The sequence below is a fragment of the Acanthisitta chloris genome, unplaced genomic scaffold (genome assembly GCF_000695815.1).
Source record: "Acanthisitta chloris isolate BGI_N310 unplaced genomic scaffold, ASM69581v1 scaffold43475, whole genome shotgun sequence".
Taxonomy (NCBI): Eukaryota; Metazoa; Chordata; class Aves; order Passeriformes; family Acanthisittidae; genus Acanthisitta; species Acanthisitta chloris.
The window spans coordinates 4596-20598 of NW_008672850.1; the positions used below are offsets into that span (position 1 = coordinate 4596).

General features: G+C 45.4%; 1 protein-coding gene across 1 annotated transcript; it reads right to left on the reverse strand.

The window, feature by feature from the left end:
• Positions 1-1322: 1322 nt before the first annotated feature.
• Positions 1323-13846, reverse strand: RAB11FIP4 (RAB11 family interacting protein 4 (class II)). The gene is made up of 12 exons (XM_009074664.1): positions 13587-13846; positions 10144-10335; positions 8530-8664; positions 7103-7138; positions 6114-6213; positions 5624-5727; positions 4946-5086; positions 4345-4426; positions 3956-4093; positions 3312-3470; positions 2830-2973; positions 1323-1818 (listed from the first exon to the last, which is right to left on the reverse strand). The coding sequence occupies exons 1-12, from the start codon at positions 13844-13846 to the stop codon at positions 1702-1704; spliced, it is 1608 nt and encodes a 535-aa protein (XP_009072912.1). The 3' UTR covers positions 1323-1701.
• Between the last annotated feature and the right edge of the window lie 2157 nt (positions 13847-16003).

Genomic DNA, 16003 nt, shown 5'->3' on the forward strand with positions numbered 1-16003 from the left:
CCATAACTGAATACAGTTCTATGTATTCAAATTCAGGAAAAATGCATCACATATACACACCAAGATACATCAAGAGAATATGAGGGGCAAGACACTGCCAACAGCAAGAAATACACAGAAAAGCACAGTCACTGCTACTGTAATGTTCTTCTGGGGGGTGTATTCAATAGAGGAAACATCTCTATACACTGGGGAAGTCAGACACTCAGGGCCTGTTTTTCCATGCCAGTGCCAGTTGGTGTGAATCAGAAGCATGAAACTTTTACTTTAAAAAAAGGGCATGGAATAAAGTTTGTTCTTAGCATTCAACTATCCAAACAATTCCATAAGCTCCTGATATAAGCTACATTATTAATTAAAACGGTCCTAGCCCTACAGTACACAGATCCAGCTCTGGAGGACACAGGCACATGTTGAAGTCATCCCTATTTAAGGCAGATTTAAGCATACACTCAACTTTAAAGCTTATGTTCTGTCCCTCTGACTGCTATGAGCAGTTGCAGTACACACTTCAAGTCAAGCATCTGCACAGCTGCTCCTCTAAATCAGGATGTGCTCCCTCCTCAGAGCTGTGAATACCCATGTGCATGCTCAGTCTGGACTGGCAACTCCTGCAAGAACAAGCTCTTGCTTTTTCCTGCCCTACAGGTAACCCCACTCCTGTCAGACTGCTCTCCCCTGCTGGTCCTCCCCACAGCCTGCCCCAAAATGTCATGCTCAAAGGAGTGCAGCTCTCTGGGGTGGGAAAGCAACTCAGCAGGTAATGTCAAGGGCTGCTCATCCTCCTGCAGAAGTGACAGATTTCATGCAATTTAGTTTTGTTGTTTTCTTTTTTGGCCAGAACTGGAATGTGTTCCTTCAGTGAAACCTTTAAAATCAGGGTGAGGGGAAGGGGCAGGATCCCAGAATTCATCTTAATGGCCCACGAAATGCCCCTGAAAATAGGGGAACAGATGTGAAGAGCTCTTCACCTCAATGCTACAGGGACCCTGGCATAAAAAACACACATGCACACACGCTAAAGAGCAGCTGGGTCAGAGCATCCCAAAGCAGGGTCCAAAGTGATCTTACATCAAAAGCACTTTGTGCTGACAGTGGCAAACAAGTGGATGGTGATTTTTCACAAATAGCAACAATTCTGCAATATCTTCCTCTTCTTCCCATTTACTTTGTGTCTTTTCTTTTCCCACAGTTTGTTTTTTGTTTTTTTAATCCAATGTGTGGTTTAAGTACTAAAACTAAATCAAATAGGAAATTACACAGTCAGCACCAGTCAGGAACTGAACCTGGGTATGTCAATTGGTTTGTGGTACCCAAATTCCTGGAAGAACGAAGAAAAAATTCTTGCTCCTAAAGTCAGGGACACATCCATATGTTTCCATTGTATTGTTTACCTTTACAACTAGAGGTAGAGTCATTTTTGTCCAGTATCTAAAACAGCACGATCCAGTTATATTGTTATTACATTAATATACAGTATCCATCTTATCACAGGTATTGAAAGTGCATGGAAAAAGTCTAACCAAGCCAGTTCAATGACAAAGAACAGTGTACCAAACATCATATAAACACCCGCGCACCCACACTCACACCTAGTGTATATATATATTTATAGACTCATTTACAGTATCAGTGTTGTTTAGATCCAGTGGCATGTGCAGAAATATCAGGCAGTTGCTGCTTTTCCTTCCCATATTCTCTTCAGTTTTTTATTTCCAAGATAGAAGGGTTGTGGTCCAGGATTGCCAAAATGATCTTGTCCATATACTGTCGCAATCTGTAGTTGATCTCTTCCTGCTCTTTAAGGGCTTCCATGAGCTAAAACACAACATTTCCAAGTTACTCTAAATATTCTCATTAGTTTAAGTAAAGAGCATGAAGTTCAAACAGGTGGGAGACCAGTGCCTGCTCAGAGCAATGAGGCTGGGGAAGGGACTGAGCACAAGTGGCATGAGGAGAGGCTGAGGGAGCTGGGGGTGTTCAGCCTGGAGAAGAGGAGGCTCAGGGGAGACCTTCTCACCCTCTGCAACTCCCTGACAGGAGGTTGGAGTCAGGTGGGGGTTGGTCTCTGCTCCCAGGCAACAGCAGCAGGACAAGAGGGCACAGACTCAAGCTCTGCCAGGGGAGGGTTAGGTTGGATATCAGGAAGAGATTTTTTCCAGAGAGAGTGCTCAGGCATTGGAATGTGCTGCCCAGGGAGGTGGTGGATTCCCCATCCCTGGAGGTTTTCAAGCTGAGACTGGACGTGGCATTAGTGCCATGGTCTGGTGACCATGGAGGGCTGGACTCGATCTTTGAGGTCTCTTCCAACCTGGTTGATTCTATGATTTTATGATTCTAAGTTCCCACCCTGTATCTGCAGTTTCTGACCTTCATTTTGATTATACAGGAAAAATGGCACTTCGGCTCTGCTAGAGGGAATATACAGCTCAAATTTAGATCCAAGTGAGAGCTTGTTACTGAAGTAACTTAGAACTAAATCTAGAACAGAAAGTAAAAATTCAAGTAACTAGCTATAGTCATTTCTATGTGAATTAATGTCATGCTATCACAATATTCTCTAAGACTGAAGATGTTAAATTTGTAAAACAATTCATTGAGATTCTAATAATTCCAATTTTTTGAGGGAAAAAAACGGAAGAGTTATATTAAAAGGAGCATCCAAACCCACTGTTAGATTTAAGGCAATCTTCTGATAGTCTTCAACTCCTAGCAAAGTAGAATTTTCTGTTGTTCATTTGTCAACTTCAGATAGTTCAACCCTGACAATAAATAACATTGAAAAATGCATATTCTTGGATGTAGTACTTGATTAAAAAAGCACATTACCTCATCTCTTGATGCAGAATCAATTTCAGCAGCCAGTGACTGAGCTTTTGTTTGCGTTGCAAAGAGATTTTTAGCTTCATAAAGACTGAGACTTAGGATCTGTCCATTAAGGTCATCATTTTGGTCACGAAGTTTCTGATTTTCCTATTTCAGGATGAAAAGACATTGCTCTTATGTTTTTCCTAGAAGGTTGCATCAAAAACAGATCATATTTTAACCTCACAGGTAGCCTGGATGACATATGGTAAGGCTGCAAGCTACCAGCAGCTCTTGCCTCCAGTGACAAGCTCTCCCTGCCTGAATCACACCTTGCTATGGCACAGTCTACACTGTCAGTGCAAAGTCCTACACAGATCTAGTTTGGGTCTTGTGCTTGTGAGGGAGAGGAGATAAAATCTAAAGGCAGTGTGCTAGGGGTGCAGCCTCAGGTGTTTCTCAAAGCATCCTCTGCATTTCCTGTGGACCAAGAGACCTTTGCTCACCTGCTTCAGCCGCTTTATTTCGTGCTCCATTTCCACCTCTCTGGTTTTGGCATTGAACTCACTCACACTGGATGAGGAACTTCTCCCACGTCCAGGACGCTCACATTCCAACTTGTACAGCTGCAAGTGCTCCAGTTCCTTCCTCAGGTCTTCAATGAGCTGTGGGTAGGCAAGCAGGGCATGTCTCTCCAGCACAACCAGCACGCCCTGCAGCCAAACCATCCCTGTGCTGCTCTGCTGTGCTCAGACACCAGCACTGGGTGAGCCTGGATGAGGCTGGAGACTTTTACAACAAAGCCACTTGCTCTTCCATGGAAGCACAGGTCACTTAAACCCCTTCAGAGCTGGAAGGGGCTCTGATTGCTAAGCTCATGTCCCAGAAGCATAACTCCCCTTGCAAACACAGGCACACATTCCAGACTGCAAGTTCTCAAGGAGTTGCAAACCCTCTGGGTCAGGGATTGCTGGTTATCAAGGACTCTGGCAGCATTCACTGCCCTATGGGCACTGCCTCCCACAGAAACCCAACCCAGCAACACATTCACTGAATTCTGGAGAATTCACAGGCCTTCTCGGGGCTCATCCTGTCTATCTTTCATGCAGATGATTTGCAACTGTCTGGTCCTACATCCCTTCACACCTACCTCCTGCGTGGCCTCCCTCTCCTTGTTAAACTCCAGCCTGTTCTGCCGCAGCTTGTCCATCATCCTCTTGTACAAATCCATCTCGTCCTTCAGCCTCAGACTTGTGTCTTCCAACCGATCCGACATGCGTTGCCTTTCCTAGAATAAATGGGAAGCTTCACAACTAGTCTGAAGGTGCAGGAGACACCCTGAGTTTTACAAGCCAAATCTACAGACACAGCTGGTCATGAGCTGGTGTGTGTCTCGGGGCAGACCAGTGTTCCAGTTCCAGGAACAGTCTTGTCTAGAGGCAGCAAATAAAAAATGTCAGGCCAAGCACTATGTAAGTTTGTTCAAGGCAACAAATGAAACTGCTGTTAAATTGCCCAAGCACTCAGGAGTTTTGTTACCTCATCCAATCTCTCTGTTTGGGATTTCAGCCGGGTGACAGTGCTTTTCAGATCACCATTCTCATCCTCCAGTTGCTGAACCCTGTGTTAATAACAACAATTTTACAGCAAATATCTCTTCAAAAATGCTGACATGCAAAGCAGCCTAAAAGCCATTTCACTTGCACTTGAGAAATCTCTCTAATCTTAGCACATTGTAACAGGAGCTATTGGGTGCTGTTTGCTTGTTTGCTTTTAGGGTCCAAAATGCTACGCTGACCCTCAGACTCTTGTGCTCCTTACAGGTATCTAAAAAAAATTGAGGCAGAAGAAACAAATGCATACACAAGTGTTTGCTACATCTGGTCACAATTCCCTCCTTGAATCCCTGCCAAATATCCAGCTAAGCTGTCTACATGGGCCACGTGGATTAAAGCATTAATGTAAAGCATCCTCCAAGCTTTTGGGCATTAGACACGCAACTGCACAGCTACTCCAGAGACCTGCCAACCTGCAGCCATCTGTGCAGGGCCTGGGGTGCACACACTGTGCTCATGTGCAAAGGGAAAACCAAGAACAGACGACCCTGCTCTGTTCTGGGTGGCACCAAGAAGTTAGTTACCTTGTATTTAGCAGTTCAATTTCAGTGCCTTTCTCTTTTTCATACTTGCTGTAAGCTTCTCTATGTCTTTTTATCTCTTCTTCCAGGGTCTGTTCTGCTGATGTTTCTTGGTCTTTCAATAGTTCCTCCAGCTCATGAACTCTAAGGAAACCAAATCTCATTTCAGTAACAACTTTACAGCCTCATTGCCTCTCTCTTTCCTGCCCATGACTTTATTTCATTCTACTTCACCATCTCTCTTGGCATTTAACCTCTCCCAGTATCTCTCCCAGTATTTAATCTTACCAAGAAGCATAGAAATAAGTAGTATCAGTCCATCTATCACTCTTTTACTCTCAGTCTCAAGAAATTGGGACTATGGCCCAGACTTCTGCTCTTGCTAGAAGGAAGAAAAAACCCACAGCAGTGGTAACCTCTCTTATACCAAGAGCTTGCTCTGTACATGTCAGTAACATCTCTGTACTAGGAATCCTGCTTGGAAGGCCTCTGCTTGCTGAAAATTCAGCAAGACAGCTCTACTCCACTTGGACTTGTCAGATTAAGGCTTATCTTACTTCCTTCATCTGTCAGCCTTAAGGCAGAAGATTTGGTCATACTCTACAAGTAGAGATGTTCCTTCCCTACATCCGAGTTCTAGCTTTGCTCTGACATGAGAGACCTGGCTCTGTGCCTTGTTACCTGTGAACTAGCTGTGTGTTCTCTTGCTTCAGTTTGCTCTTCAGGTCACCATTTGTCAGGCTGTCATTCTCCAGTTCTGTCACCTTCTTTTCTAGGTATGTTACCTGGAAGGGGAAGTGGAAAACAACTGAGAATTTGAATCTCTTTTCAGACACCCTTTCAACTGTTCCTGACTGGAATTTAACAGTTCTACCCTTTTTAAAGGGTTGAAATGAAGCTCCTAAATTCTCAGTTCTCCAGACCCTTCATCCTCCTTGAAGGTGATCAGTGCAAATACACAATGAAGAAGTACTGACACAATCCCTAGATCTGTACTTGCACAGTTCTTGCACTATTGTGAAGCAAAGTTGCAACATTAATGGAACGTCAAGGACATTCTGAATGAGCTTCTTCAGATCATGGGTAACTGTGAGCAGGAGCTTTGTCCAGTGGTGCAGGTCTCCTGCAGGTTTGGTCAGGTGCATTAACCACAAGGCACACAGTTTCTCACCTTTTCAGTGATATCATTGTCACAGGAGTCTATACTGTCTCTGAACAAGTCTTCTGTGCTGCCATTACTGCTGCTGAAGTTACTGTTGTGGAAGAGCTGCCTGGAAGATCAGAAGGATAATTATTTTGCTTGATGAGGATGGAGGACAAAGAGTCTGGCTGCAGGCTTTGAACATCCCATGCTAAAATCTCTGCAATCATTTCAGTGACAATTACAACTGGTTAAGCACAAGTCCTACAAGAGACTGGTAGCTAAATGAAGTCATACTGAGCACAGTCAATGACATTAGTTCTAGGGAGTGAGTTCTTTGTTGCTTTTGATAGGATCTGCCACCAGCATTAACATAGTTTAAAAAATACTTAGTCTTACTCACATTATGTACTGAATTGTATTTGCCTTATTAAAATTTTAAAATAAGGTCATCACTGCACTGGTTGGTACAGCTAACCTAGAAAATGTCATACAGGAAGAACTTTCAAAACCAGGAAGAGATACATCTCCAGCAGCTCTCACTGCAGAACAGTGTCAGAATACACCACCCTGGAGATTATCTAAAACGCTCTTGAACCTTACAGCCCTCCCCAGCCCAGGGCTGGTTCAGCCAAAGGAAGATGACAATTCCACATGTCCTTTTTAGAGGGGTGATCTAGCTTTCCTTCACATTTTGGCAACAACAATAACCCACATTATGAGGGCTAAAGCAGCAAGAGCTGTACTGATGGAATAGCTGCATAAAGGAAGAAAGTTGGCAGACAGGGAAGCAACTATCTGTGTTTTTAACTGAGCTCCTTCCAGTTCAGGGGTCTGTTCCAAGACTAGCAGTGGCTTCAATATTCTTTAGCATCCCTCCCCAAACACAGGCCCCTTCCCTTGAAAACTTATCTTGGCACAATTTTGTTTTTCTAAACTTGTTCTTACTCTCTTCTCCCACTTATGAAACTATTACAGCTGATTCCACAAGTATTCATAGAAAAGTTGAAGACTCTTACCTTCCAAAAGCTGTGCTTGATATTTTCCTGTTAGGGCTACACGGGTACAGAAGGAATGATACAGGAATTAAACGTTTATTTATTAAATTTTAATTTAAACTCCAGCTGAATTGCACAATGAAGCATAATACTGATTTTTTTAGCTAAGTCAAAGTTTGATTCTGTGAACAACATCCTTAAACTTCATCAAAAGCTACAGTTACCAGCAATGCAAAGATGAGTGAAGCCACAAATTACCGTGATCATTAATAAGTCAATTTGCCAATACTGTTATATTTAGCAGAGATTTGTCAGTGTCAATCAGAGCAAAACTAACATTAGAAACACCACGAAGGGACACCGAGTTAGTGATGGACATTCACTGTGGATTCCCAGTTTTTAGATGATTTTATAAGCAGTTAGTTTCTCTTTCCCCATAATGCTTCCCAGTTCAGCAGAGGAACTGAGGTGCTTTCCATTTTCAGCTCCCTTTCGTAGCCAGAGAGTGGCGATCTCGAAATGAAGCCCCACACTGCAGACACCAGACCTGGGGCCAGACCAAGACACCCAAGAGATGTCCCAGCTCTGTGTACAGACACAGCCTCCCTCCCAACCTTCCCAAAGCCCTGGTGGTCGTGGTGTGGGTGTTGGCAGGAGCTGTTGTCTGTGCTGGGCAGGAGCTTTGTCCATACCAAGTGCAACACTGCTGAGCCATCAAGAGAAGCAGCAATGCCGCGAGTCCATCCCAAGGACTGTGCTGATGGCAGGAACCACAGTCAGATTCTAGAGGGAGCTAGAATCCCACCGAGTAATTCCCTTCAAAACTCCGAGGTGACTGTTGGAAGCACTGGATTCTTTCCAAGTGCTCAGCACAGTTTAGAAGTCGATGGAGTGGCAGAGAGAGAAATCTAAGGAAAAAGCTGAAATTGCAAAGAACCCCAAAAGTAGCTTCTGCAATAGGATTCATCATTTTTTCAAGTTCCCTCGAGCACAAAAAATAATTTCACAGGAATGAAGTGCCTGTGCTGACCAGCAGCTTTAGGAGAGGTGCATGTAAGGTTATATGCATTATCTAAGGATCTGCAGATCCCTCCTTCCCACCCGGGGAAAGCAGTAGCTAACCACAGATCTGCACTAAGCAGCACAGCAGATCCTACTTCCCGGGAAAAATTCCTGGAAATATCACTCTCACTCTGCAATCAAAGAGCTCATTAGTTAAAATATTTGAGTTTATTAATGCTGTCTGCACCTTAAGTCAGAAAAATACATACTAGCTAATAAAGAACAGCATTTTGGTTCAGACTAGATATCCAAGCCTAAATTTCTTACTGTTCTGCAGAACAACACGTGTAGGACAGAATGGGACACAGGAGAGACTTGCTCTGCCTCTTGTCCTGCTGCTCCCATGTCAAGGGGCACTGCCAAAAGCAGTGCAATAGGCTGCTTACCTGTTTGCTTTCAAGTTTTTCAGCCTGGCTTCCAAATCGTTGAGGAGATTTATCTTTTTGCAGCACTGTGAGCAGTAAACATCCAGTAACTCGCTGTTATAAACATGCCTCATTTTTCGGGGGGTTTGGCCAGCACTGTTTGCAGGAAAGGAGAGATGTTACTGGCTATAGTAACCAACCCACAACAGGTTTTCCTCTTGACTATGTGCCAGAGTCACAGATGAGGGACTTGAAGAGCCACATCTAACCACAGCTCATCTAACTCAGAGCTGATGATGGAGAATGTTAATCTCAGGGCAAGTCTACCTGTCTGGGCTGAGGCTTTTCAGAGGACACGTTCTGGGTGTCAGTGGAAAGAATCAGTCTGGGTGACCAGAGGAACAGAAAAAGGTATAGAGTCCATTGTGATGCTTGTAGCAGAAGCAGCTACACTAGTGTGTTCCACCTCTCATCCTGCCCATCTTCCCACTAGAGCCTGGCATGCAACCTGAAGAGTCTTTTCTCCAAGAGAAAGACAGGAAGATGAAAAACAGAGTGGTCTGGTAAGAAGTCACACCAACCCCCTCAGATGACAGGATGAAAGGAACCCTGAAATGAGGAGGAAGGAAGAAGTGGACACAGGTCTAAAGAGGAGATAACATTAGCTCTTGGCATGGTAAAGAGAAAATAAACTCAAATAAAAGAGAGCAATCATGGCATGAAGTGCACTGAGGCCCAGGAATGAGAATGGAAAGGGCTGCAGAAACCTGAGGAAACGGGATGAAGGACACAAACCACCAGCATGAAGGGGCAGTGGGGAGGGAGCTGGCTCTGCATGCAGGACAGAGGTGGCAAGGCTGAGCTGCAGGAGTGCTGCAAGAGAGGGTGGCACGTGGGGGCTGCATGCAGGACAGGAGAGGCAGTGAGCTTGTCCTGTGTTAGCAGTCAGGCACAAGACCTTCATGTGCTATTGATCCAAGCAGACAAATCCTACAGAATCTTTGTGCTCGGCTCTTCCCAACCCTGTTCTCCCATTCCCTTCCTTGGGAAAGGGCTGCAAAGGCTGAAACCGACTTGGTCACGGGACATAAGAGCTGCAGAGACTGAGGTCACATGCAGGAAACTAGTGCATTGCTGTGGCATTTCTAGCTTCTACGGACAGCAGCTACCTGCTTGTGTGTTCCAAGACACTCAAAGTCAACAGGATGCCTGTTTCAAATAACCCCCTGGCCCTATGCAGCACGTCCCCTCACAGATTAATGCCAAGGATTTGTAGTATCAGAACAGCTCTCCTGTAAGTCTTCCCTCTACTCTATCCCAGCTGGTGCACAGTGCTCAGCCTGTCTCCAGTGCAGCAGATCCCTTCCAACACTAGCCCTGAGCTGTGCCATCTATTGTCTGCAACAGAAAGAAATCTCTACAAGCAAAACAGCCCAATTACTGCAACAGACCCCAGCAGAGGTCATCAATGTGTTTGCTATAGCCCTTATATTAAATGCAGTCTGTCAATTGGAGGGCAGAAAATGAACTGAGAACATTTTGCTTTTAAGGTGGGTCTGTGTAACCAGTGTGAACTCCAGTAAGGTCAGAGAAGAATAAAACTGAAAAAATGTTTGTTAATGAATAAGGAGCAACCTGGAAGATACAGATGAGCCAAGGTCAGAGTAGGCGTTGGTTCTGGTCTCATCATCAGGGCATGGGCTACTGGGAGTAAAATCCACATCATCTCCTTCCCCATAATCTTCAAATTGTTCTTCATTACTGATCAGAGAGGCGGTGGAATAAGTGGAGAGGTCAGATGCTGCAGAAGGGTTGTGAGGACTTGACCTGAAACAAGAGGTCAAAACATCTCGAAGGCTGACCTGGACAGCACCTCACCCTACATGGAATCTTTCACCTGTACAGCTTGTCCCCTCAGTTGAAGCTGTAACCCAGTTACTCACTGCTAAAAACCTAAAGTGCTAAATGCATCTGATGTGCAATTGACACAGAACCTTGAAAGACAAGAGCATGAGAATCTACACAAAGCTACCTGTGAGACAGGTTTGGATCAACACAAACCATTTCACTCCTTAGAGCACATCTCAACAATCCTCAGTCATCATTTCCACACGGTGGTGAAGACCACGTGGGGATTTCTGCTCTGAATGCAGGAACTGTGCAGACAGCTCCAGATGCATGGGACAGTGAGAGGAACACTGTGAGACAGAGGCTGTCGCTCTCCTCCCCAAAGAGTGTCCCAGTCATCCACATAAACCCTATCCCACACCCCACGAGCTCCTGCACTCTCTTGTGTGGTCAGAAACAAACTTCAGCTCACCACACGCAGAGACACTGAGGCTAACACAGGCTGAGTTCCTGCCCTTCCTTCCATCATGACACAGTGTGTCTTTCAGAGGAGATACAGACCTCAACAAAGACTGTCTAACTACCAGAGGAGTACCTGAAATACTGACAGACGGGTAGGGAACGGCAGAACCCTATGACCTCAGAGAGAGAGGCCACACAGGAAAACAGATCAGCAGAGCCAGGCACCATAGGAAAGCAGCTGCAGAGTTTTGAACACATCACATCTAATACAACAGAGCAAGTTGGCTGCAGAGGGTGCACAGTGTTCTGCCCAGAGTCCAGGCTGCCCTGCACCCACGTGGTATACCTGCAGGGACAGGTATTTTACACAGGTTTGCTCAGGTCCCATCTTGGTAAGGCGTTCAAAGAGATAAGCCAGTAAATTCAAACATTTTACACAGGTTTGCTCAGCTCCCATCTTGGTAAGGCATTCAAAGAGATAAGCCAGTAAATTCAAAAACAAGTTCTTACAAACACACTTCTCCCTACAGCAAACACACAAGGAAGGCCTGAAGCTGACACCCTGCATTGCCCAACACATTGCTGCTCCCACTACAAAGCAGAATCCAGAGCCTCTGCAATACAGACCAGGCACTGATGGAATCTGCTGACACTCTGTGCAGATTGGCTGAAGTTTTTCTCTCCTTTTGCTTCAGTGCACAGTGCTTGTACCTTCAACTCCACTAGCTGAGCCATGGCACAGTAGCTTCTAGTTGATGCTGTGCTCCAGCAGCTCAGCATTTCCTTTTGAGTGTACCTTGAGCCTCTGAACCTCCCTGAGGGATATTCCTCTTCCCGTAACACTACACTGGTGTGCTGTAAACAAGAGATGCACCAGTGTTCCTCTGGTGCATGGTACAAGCTTTATTTGCATATCCCTTCCCTCCAAAAGCAATTAGTAGAAGAGGAAGCCTGCCAACATTTCAGATGTATGCTCTTTTGTTTCTCCTGTTTTGATGAGATCCATTTATAACCTGCAACTCATTTATCTAATTCACATTAACAGAAATTAGGGCAAGTCAAGGCTGGCACACTATTAAAGGATGGAGATAGGAATACTCACCCTAGAAATAGATCAAACTTACCTAACCAGGCTCCTTGGGTGGAGGATTAGTGAGAAGCTCAACGCATCACACTAACATCTATTCATGAAGTGCTGCTGTGCCATGGACATACTGTGTACTGGTAAGTTTTTGGGAGATCTTATGATTTGTGCAACTGCAACTGCTGTTTGCATCTCAGTGCAGTTACACTGTCAGTTTAGGAAGAAGCTCCTCATAAGACTTCTACCAGAGATGGAGGTCTAGGAATCTCACAGTCATTTGCAAAGGAGTTGCTAAAAGCAGCTGATTTTCCTCATTCTAACACTTTCTGAAGGAACATTCAGGTGTTTGGTGCTTTTCTGTTGTTGCTATTTGGTTTTCTTTAATCTGTTTGGTTTTTTCAAAGCTATCTCCTGTTCTTCAAAGCAGGATTTCACAGAGGGCTGACACAACTGATACACAAACCATCTGCTTCTTCAACAAGCAGTTATCATGGTTTGGCCAAAGTAAAAGTCACTATTGTCTCTTTTAACAAAGCATGAAGCTTCCCAAGTGTTTTCTCACAGATTTACCAAGGTTGAGGAGGCCTCAGAGGATAAACCAAGGTCTATTAGCAGTAGCAAAGTAGTTCTTAGTAGTTCCTGCCTGCCCTAGAAGGAGGGTCCAGGATGCACAATGCCCTCCCTGCCCCCTTCACAAGAGCCTGACTCGTACAGCTGGGAGGAAAGACTTAGCTCAAACTCAGTACAGGTAAAAGTCACCACAAGGAGAGGTGCTTTAGAGAACTGGGAATGGAAAGCAAAGGAGACAAGCTTGATAAAGAGCTGATGAAAACTGTAATTATCTTGATAAAGTCTTTGGGATTGCTTGGGCAAATGGGAAAAGGACAGAACTCAGGTAGCTGAGAAATTCAGGAGGAAGGCAGGAATGAGGCTGCACAGAGAGCATCCAAGGAGGCCCAGGAGAGAGAAGGAAGATTGCCTTAGCAATGAACGAAGCTCAAGAGGCACAAACCAAGACATGAAGCCAAAAATAGGGAAGACAGGGCAGAGGCTTACAAAGCAAGCCCCACTGAGCTCTGTCCTGTGATATGGCACTAACTCAGTTCAAAGCAGGATTAAACCAAGTTGGGTCCTTCCCCCCCAGTCACCTTTCACCAACACCTGAGATACACACCTGGGAAGAAGCAAGTTAGGATTAGAGAGACACTTGTGTTAACACCAAACTATGGCTACACACACACATGCCCAGACAGCCTGTGTTAAATACAGTTTACTGCTGCACACTAAAGGTTATGGAAGGTTAGAAACACACAGAATTAACTTGGTACATGAAGTCGCAAAGCAAATCATCCTGAACTGCTTTGCAGGAAGTATTTAATTCCAGCATGTAAAGCTTATGAGAACACAGAAGATCTAAGTTTTGGGGATGCTAATGTGGTGATCCATTCTGGAGGGGCCCAAGGCTCTCACTTCAACACACAACATGCAAGTCCTGTGAGTGCTCACAGAACATGCCAGAAGGAGGTCCTGGACATCCCTCTCCCTTACGCTGTAAATGCACGTTAAGTTTCTACACCCATCAGACAACCTCAGCCTCCCACAGCAGAATTAGTCAGATGAAGTCTCCTTGCTCCCTGACACATGCCTTACACCAGCACTGCCCCGGACCAAAGCCAGCACTCACTTGTCACCGGGCAGGAACAGGCCCCCAAGCACACTGTCCTTGTCCTCGCTGCGACACACGTCAGAGGCCTCTGAGCTCTGGGCACTCTCGATGGCACTGTCCATGTCAGACTCATGGTGAACCTCCTGCTGGGCCAGAGTCATCGCGTCCTCATCGGGGAAGAGCTCGCACTCACTGTAGGCGCTTTCGCTGTCCAGGTAGGCACAGTCCTGGATCTCACCACTCTGGCAAAAGAAGAACTGGGAGTCAATTTGAATCATCCCTTAAGGCAGTTAAGCAGATACAGGAGAAGCAATAACCCACTCTCTGGGTGCCCTGGTAAGCAAGAGTGCTACTGAACAAGGGCCATGAAACAGAGCTGACCTGCTCTACACAGCCAGTTCTGCAGGCCCTAAGACAGCCTGTGCCTCGCAGAGGGGACACATCCTGTCTCTGACTCCTCTACAGGAGACAAGGACACAACGCCCAGGAATAAAATGCAGTCAGTTTCACCCTAATTTACTAACAAACGGCACTTGCAGTAGTAAATATCCTCGAAGTTTTGTCACAACACCAGGCATCCTTTGAAAGAAGATAATACATGAGCCACTGAGAGTTAGTCCTGTGATGAATAGTATAGATTAAACAAAAGCAGACCAGATAAGCCTAAGAGGTTACTGTCTATGAGGATGGGCAGATGGACAAAAATACATAAGGTGAAAAAAGAGTTGGCAGGTGTCAAAATGTGTATGGCAAGTCCTGGTGATAATCAAAGATATAAGAGAGCACGGCAAAAAAAGCCAAAATCATCAGTTCCTGCTTCCTGGAACCACATGTCTTGATTAAATATCAACTAAAATAAGACATCATTCTCATTACTGCCAACTCTTTGCTCTTCCTGTTCGTCCTCTCCCTCCCTCCCCATTTTGCCCCATGAACACTCACAATAGCCAAGACAAGCTGGGTTCTATTTGCTTGTCACTGAGGGACAAATAAAAATTCTTAACTGAAAAAATAAAGGCTAAGATTTTCCTCTGTCCTTTGATAAGTAGCAACACAATGCTGCTTTGACAATTCCCAGGCAGCGTGACACAAATAACTCAGAGCTCCAGGGCGAGTCCTGCAATTGCTCTGACTCAGAGCTGAGCTCCAAAGCTCACCTGCAGCTCCACAGGCAGCCCGAGCCCGGAGCAAGTGAACACAACTCTGCATTTCACCTTTAGTTCCCTGGCACAAGGAATGAAGCATTTCATTCATGGATATACCTCATGTTTAGGCACAACTGTCATCCCACCCAGCTCCTTCCTCAGGAGTCTCAAGGCACTGGGATCCTGCACAGTGCACCACTGCCAGCACCTTGTGGTGCCAGTGCCACCACCTGCCCCAGCCTGGAGCCAAGCCCCCAGCCTGACTCCCCTGCTGGAGCCACGGAGCTCCGAGCCCCCCGTGCAGAACCAGGCATGTTGTGCTGAAGACACAAGTTGTTCTCCGTGGTTTTTTCACTTCAACATGAGAAGAGTCAAGCAGAAGCTGCAACGTTTTAAGATTTGCAAAAACTACTAGAAATGCAGGTCTCACACCCATTTTTTTCCTGAAATAGTAATTTATGTAACTGTGAAATCTCCCAGCATATGGAGGCTGAAGAAATTCAAAACAACCCCACCTGCTCAAACCTCATTAACTCCCCAACACCTGAGCAGGGAAATGAACAGCATTGCCTGCCGTGTTTGAATCTCCAGGTACACACCCAGAGGAGATATCAGGATGCTTTTCTAGCTGAGCTTCCAACAGATCTTCCAGGTGAACAAACAATGTCGGTGAGACACTTGGCACTACACAATAAGCACATGTGTTTGTGCCTTTTCCCACTTTTCTGTGTCAGCCTTATTACCTTTGAAACCTTCTGCAGGTATTGCTCTGACACATGTCCAGAAGGATTTATCCCTGGACTCTGCCTTGTAGTATTTATTGAAGCCACACTGCCTCATGCAATCAGGTTCACAGCTCTGAGCCACAGCACCTCGGCGTGGCCGTGACCCCTCATCCCTGCAGAGGTGGTTTGTCGGGTCAGGCACCAGATGTGGAGTTTGCCCTGGCCCTGCCTCAGCCCCAGGTTCATCAGCACATGCCCTGACCTGCACCTTGAAGCAGGGACAATGACACTGCTGCTCTCTGCAAAGTACACTGTGATCTACAAATAACACTGGCAATAGACCTTTTTAGTAGGTGTTGAAAAAGCAAAGATTGTTCAGAGCAATTAAAATGTTTCAGAAGTACCCGGGAGTGTTTGTTTATCTAACATTTCCCAAAAGTTTCCTCGCGCATGCTGAGCCCCACAGGCACAGAACTCCCATTTCTCCTAACAAGTTTAATGCAATGAAGTCCTGACTGCTGTTATGGAATTGCACCAGCTGGTAAAAGTCTGATCCAGGAGGGAA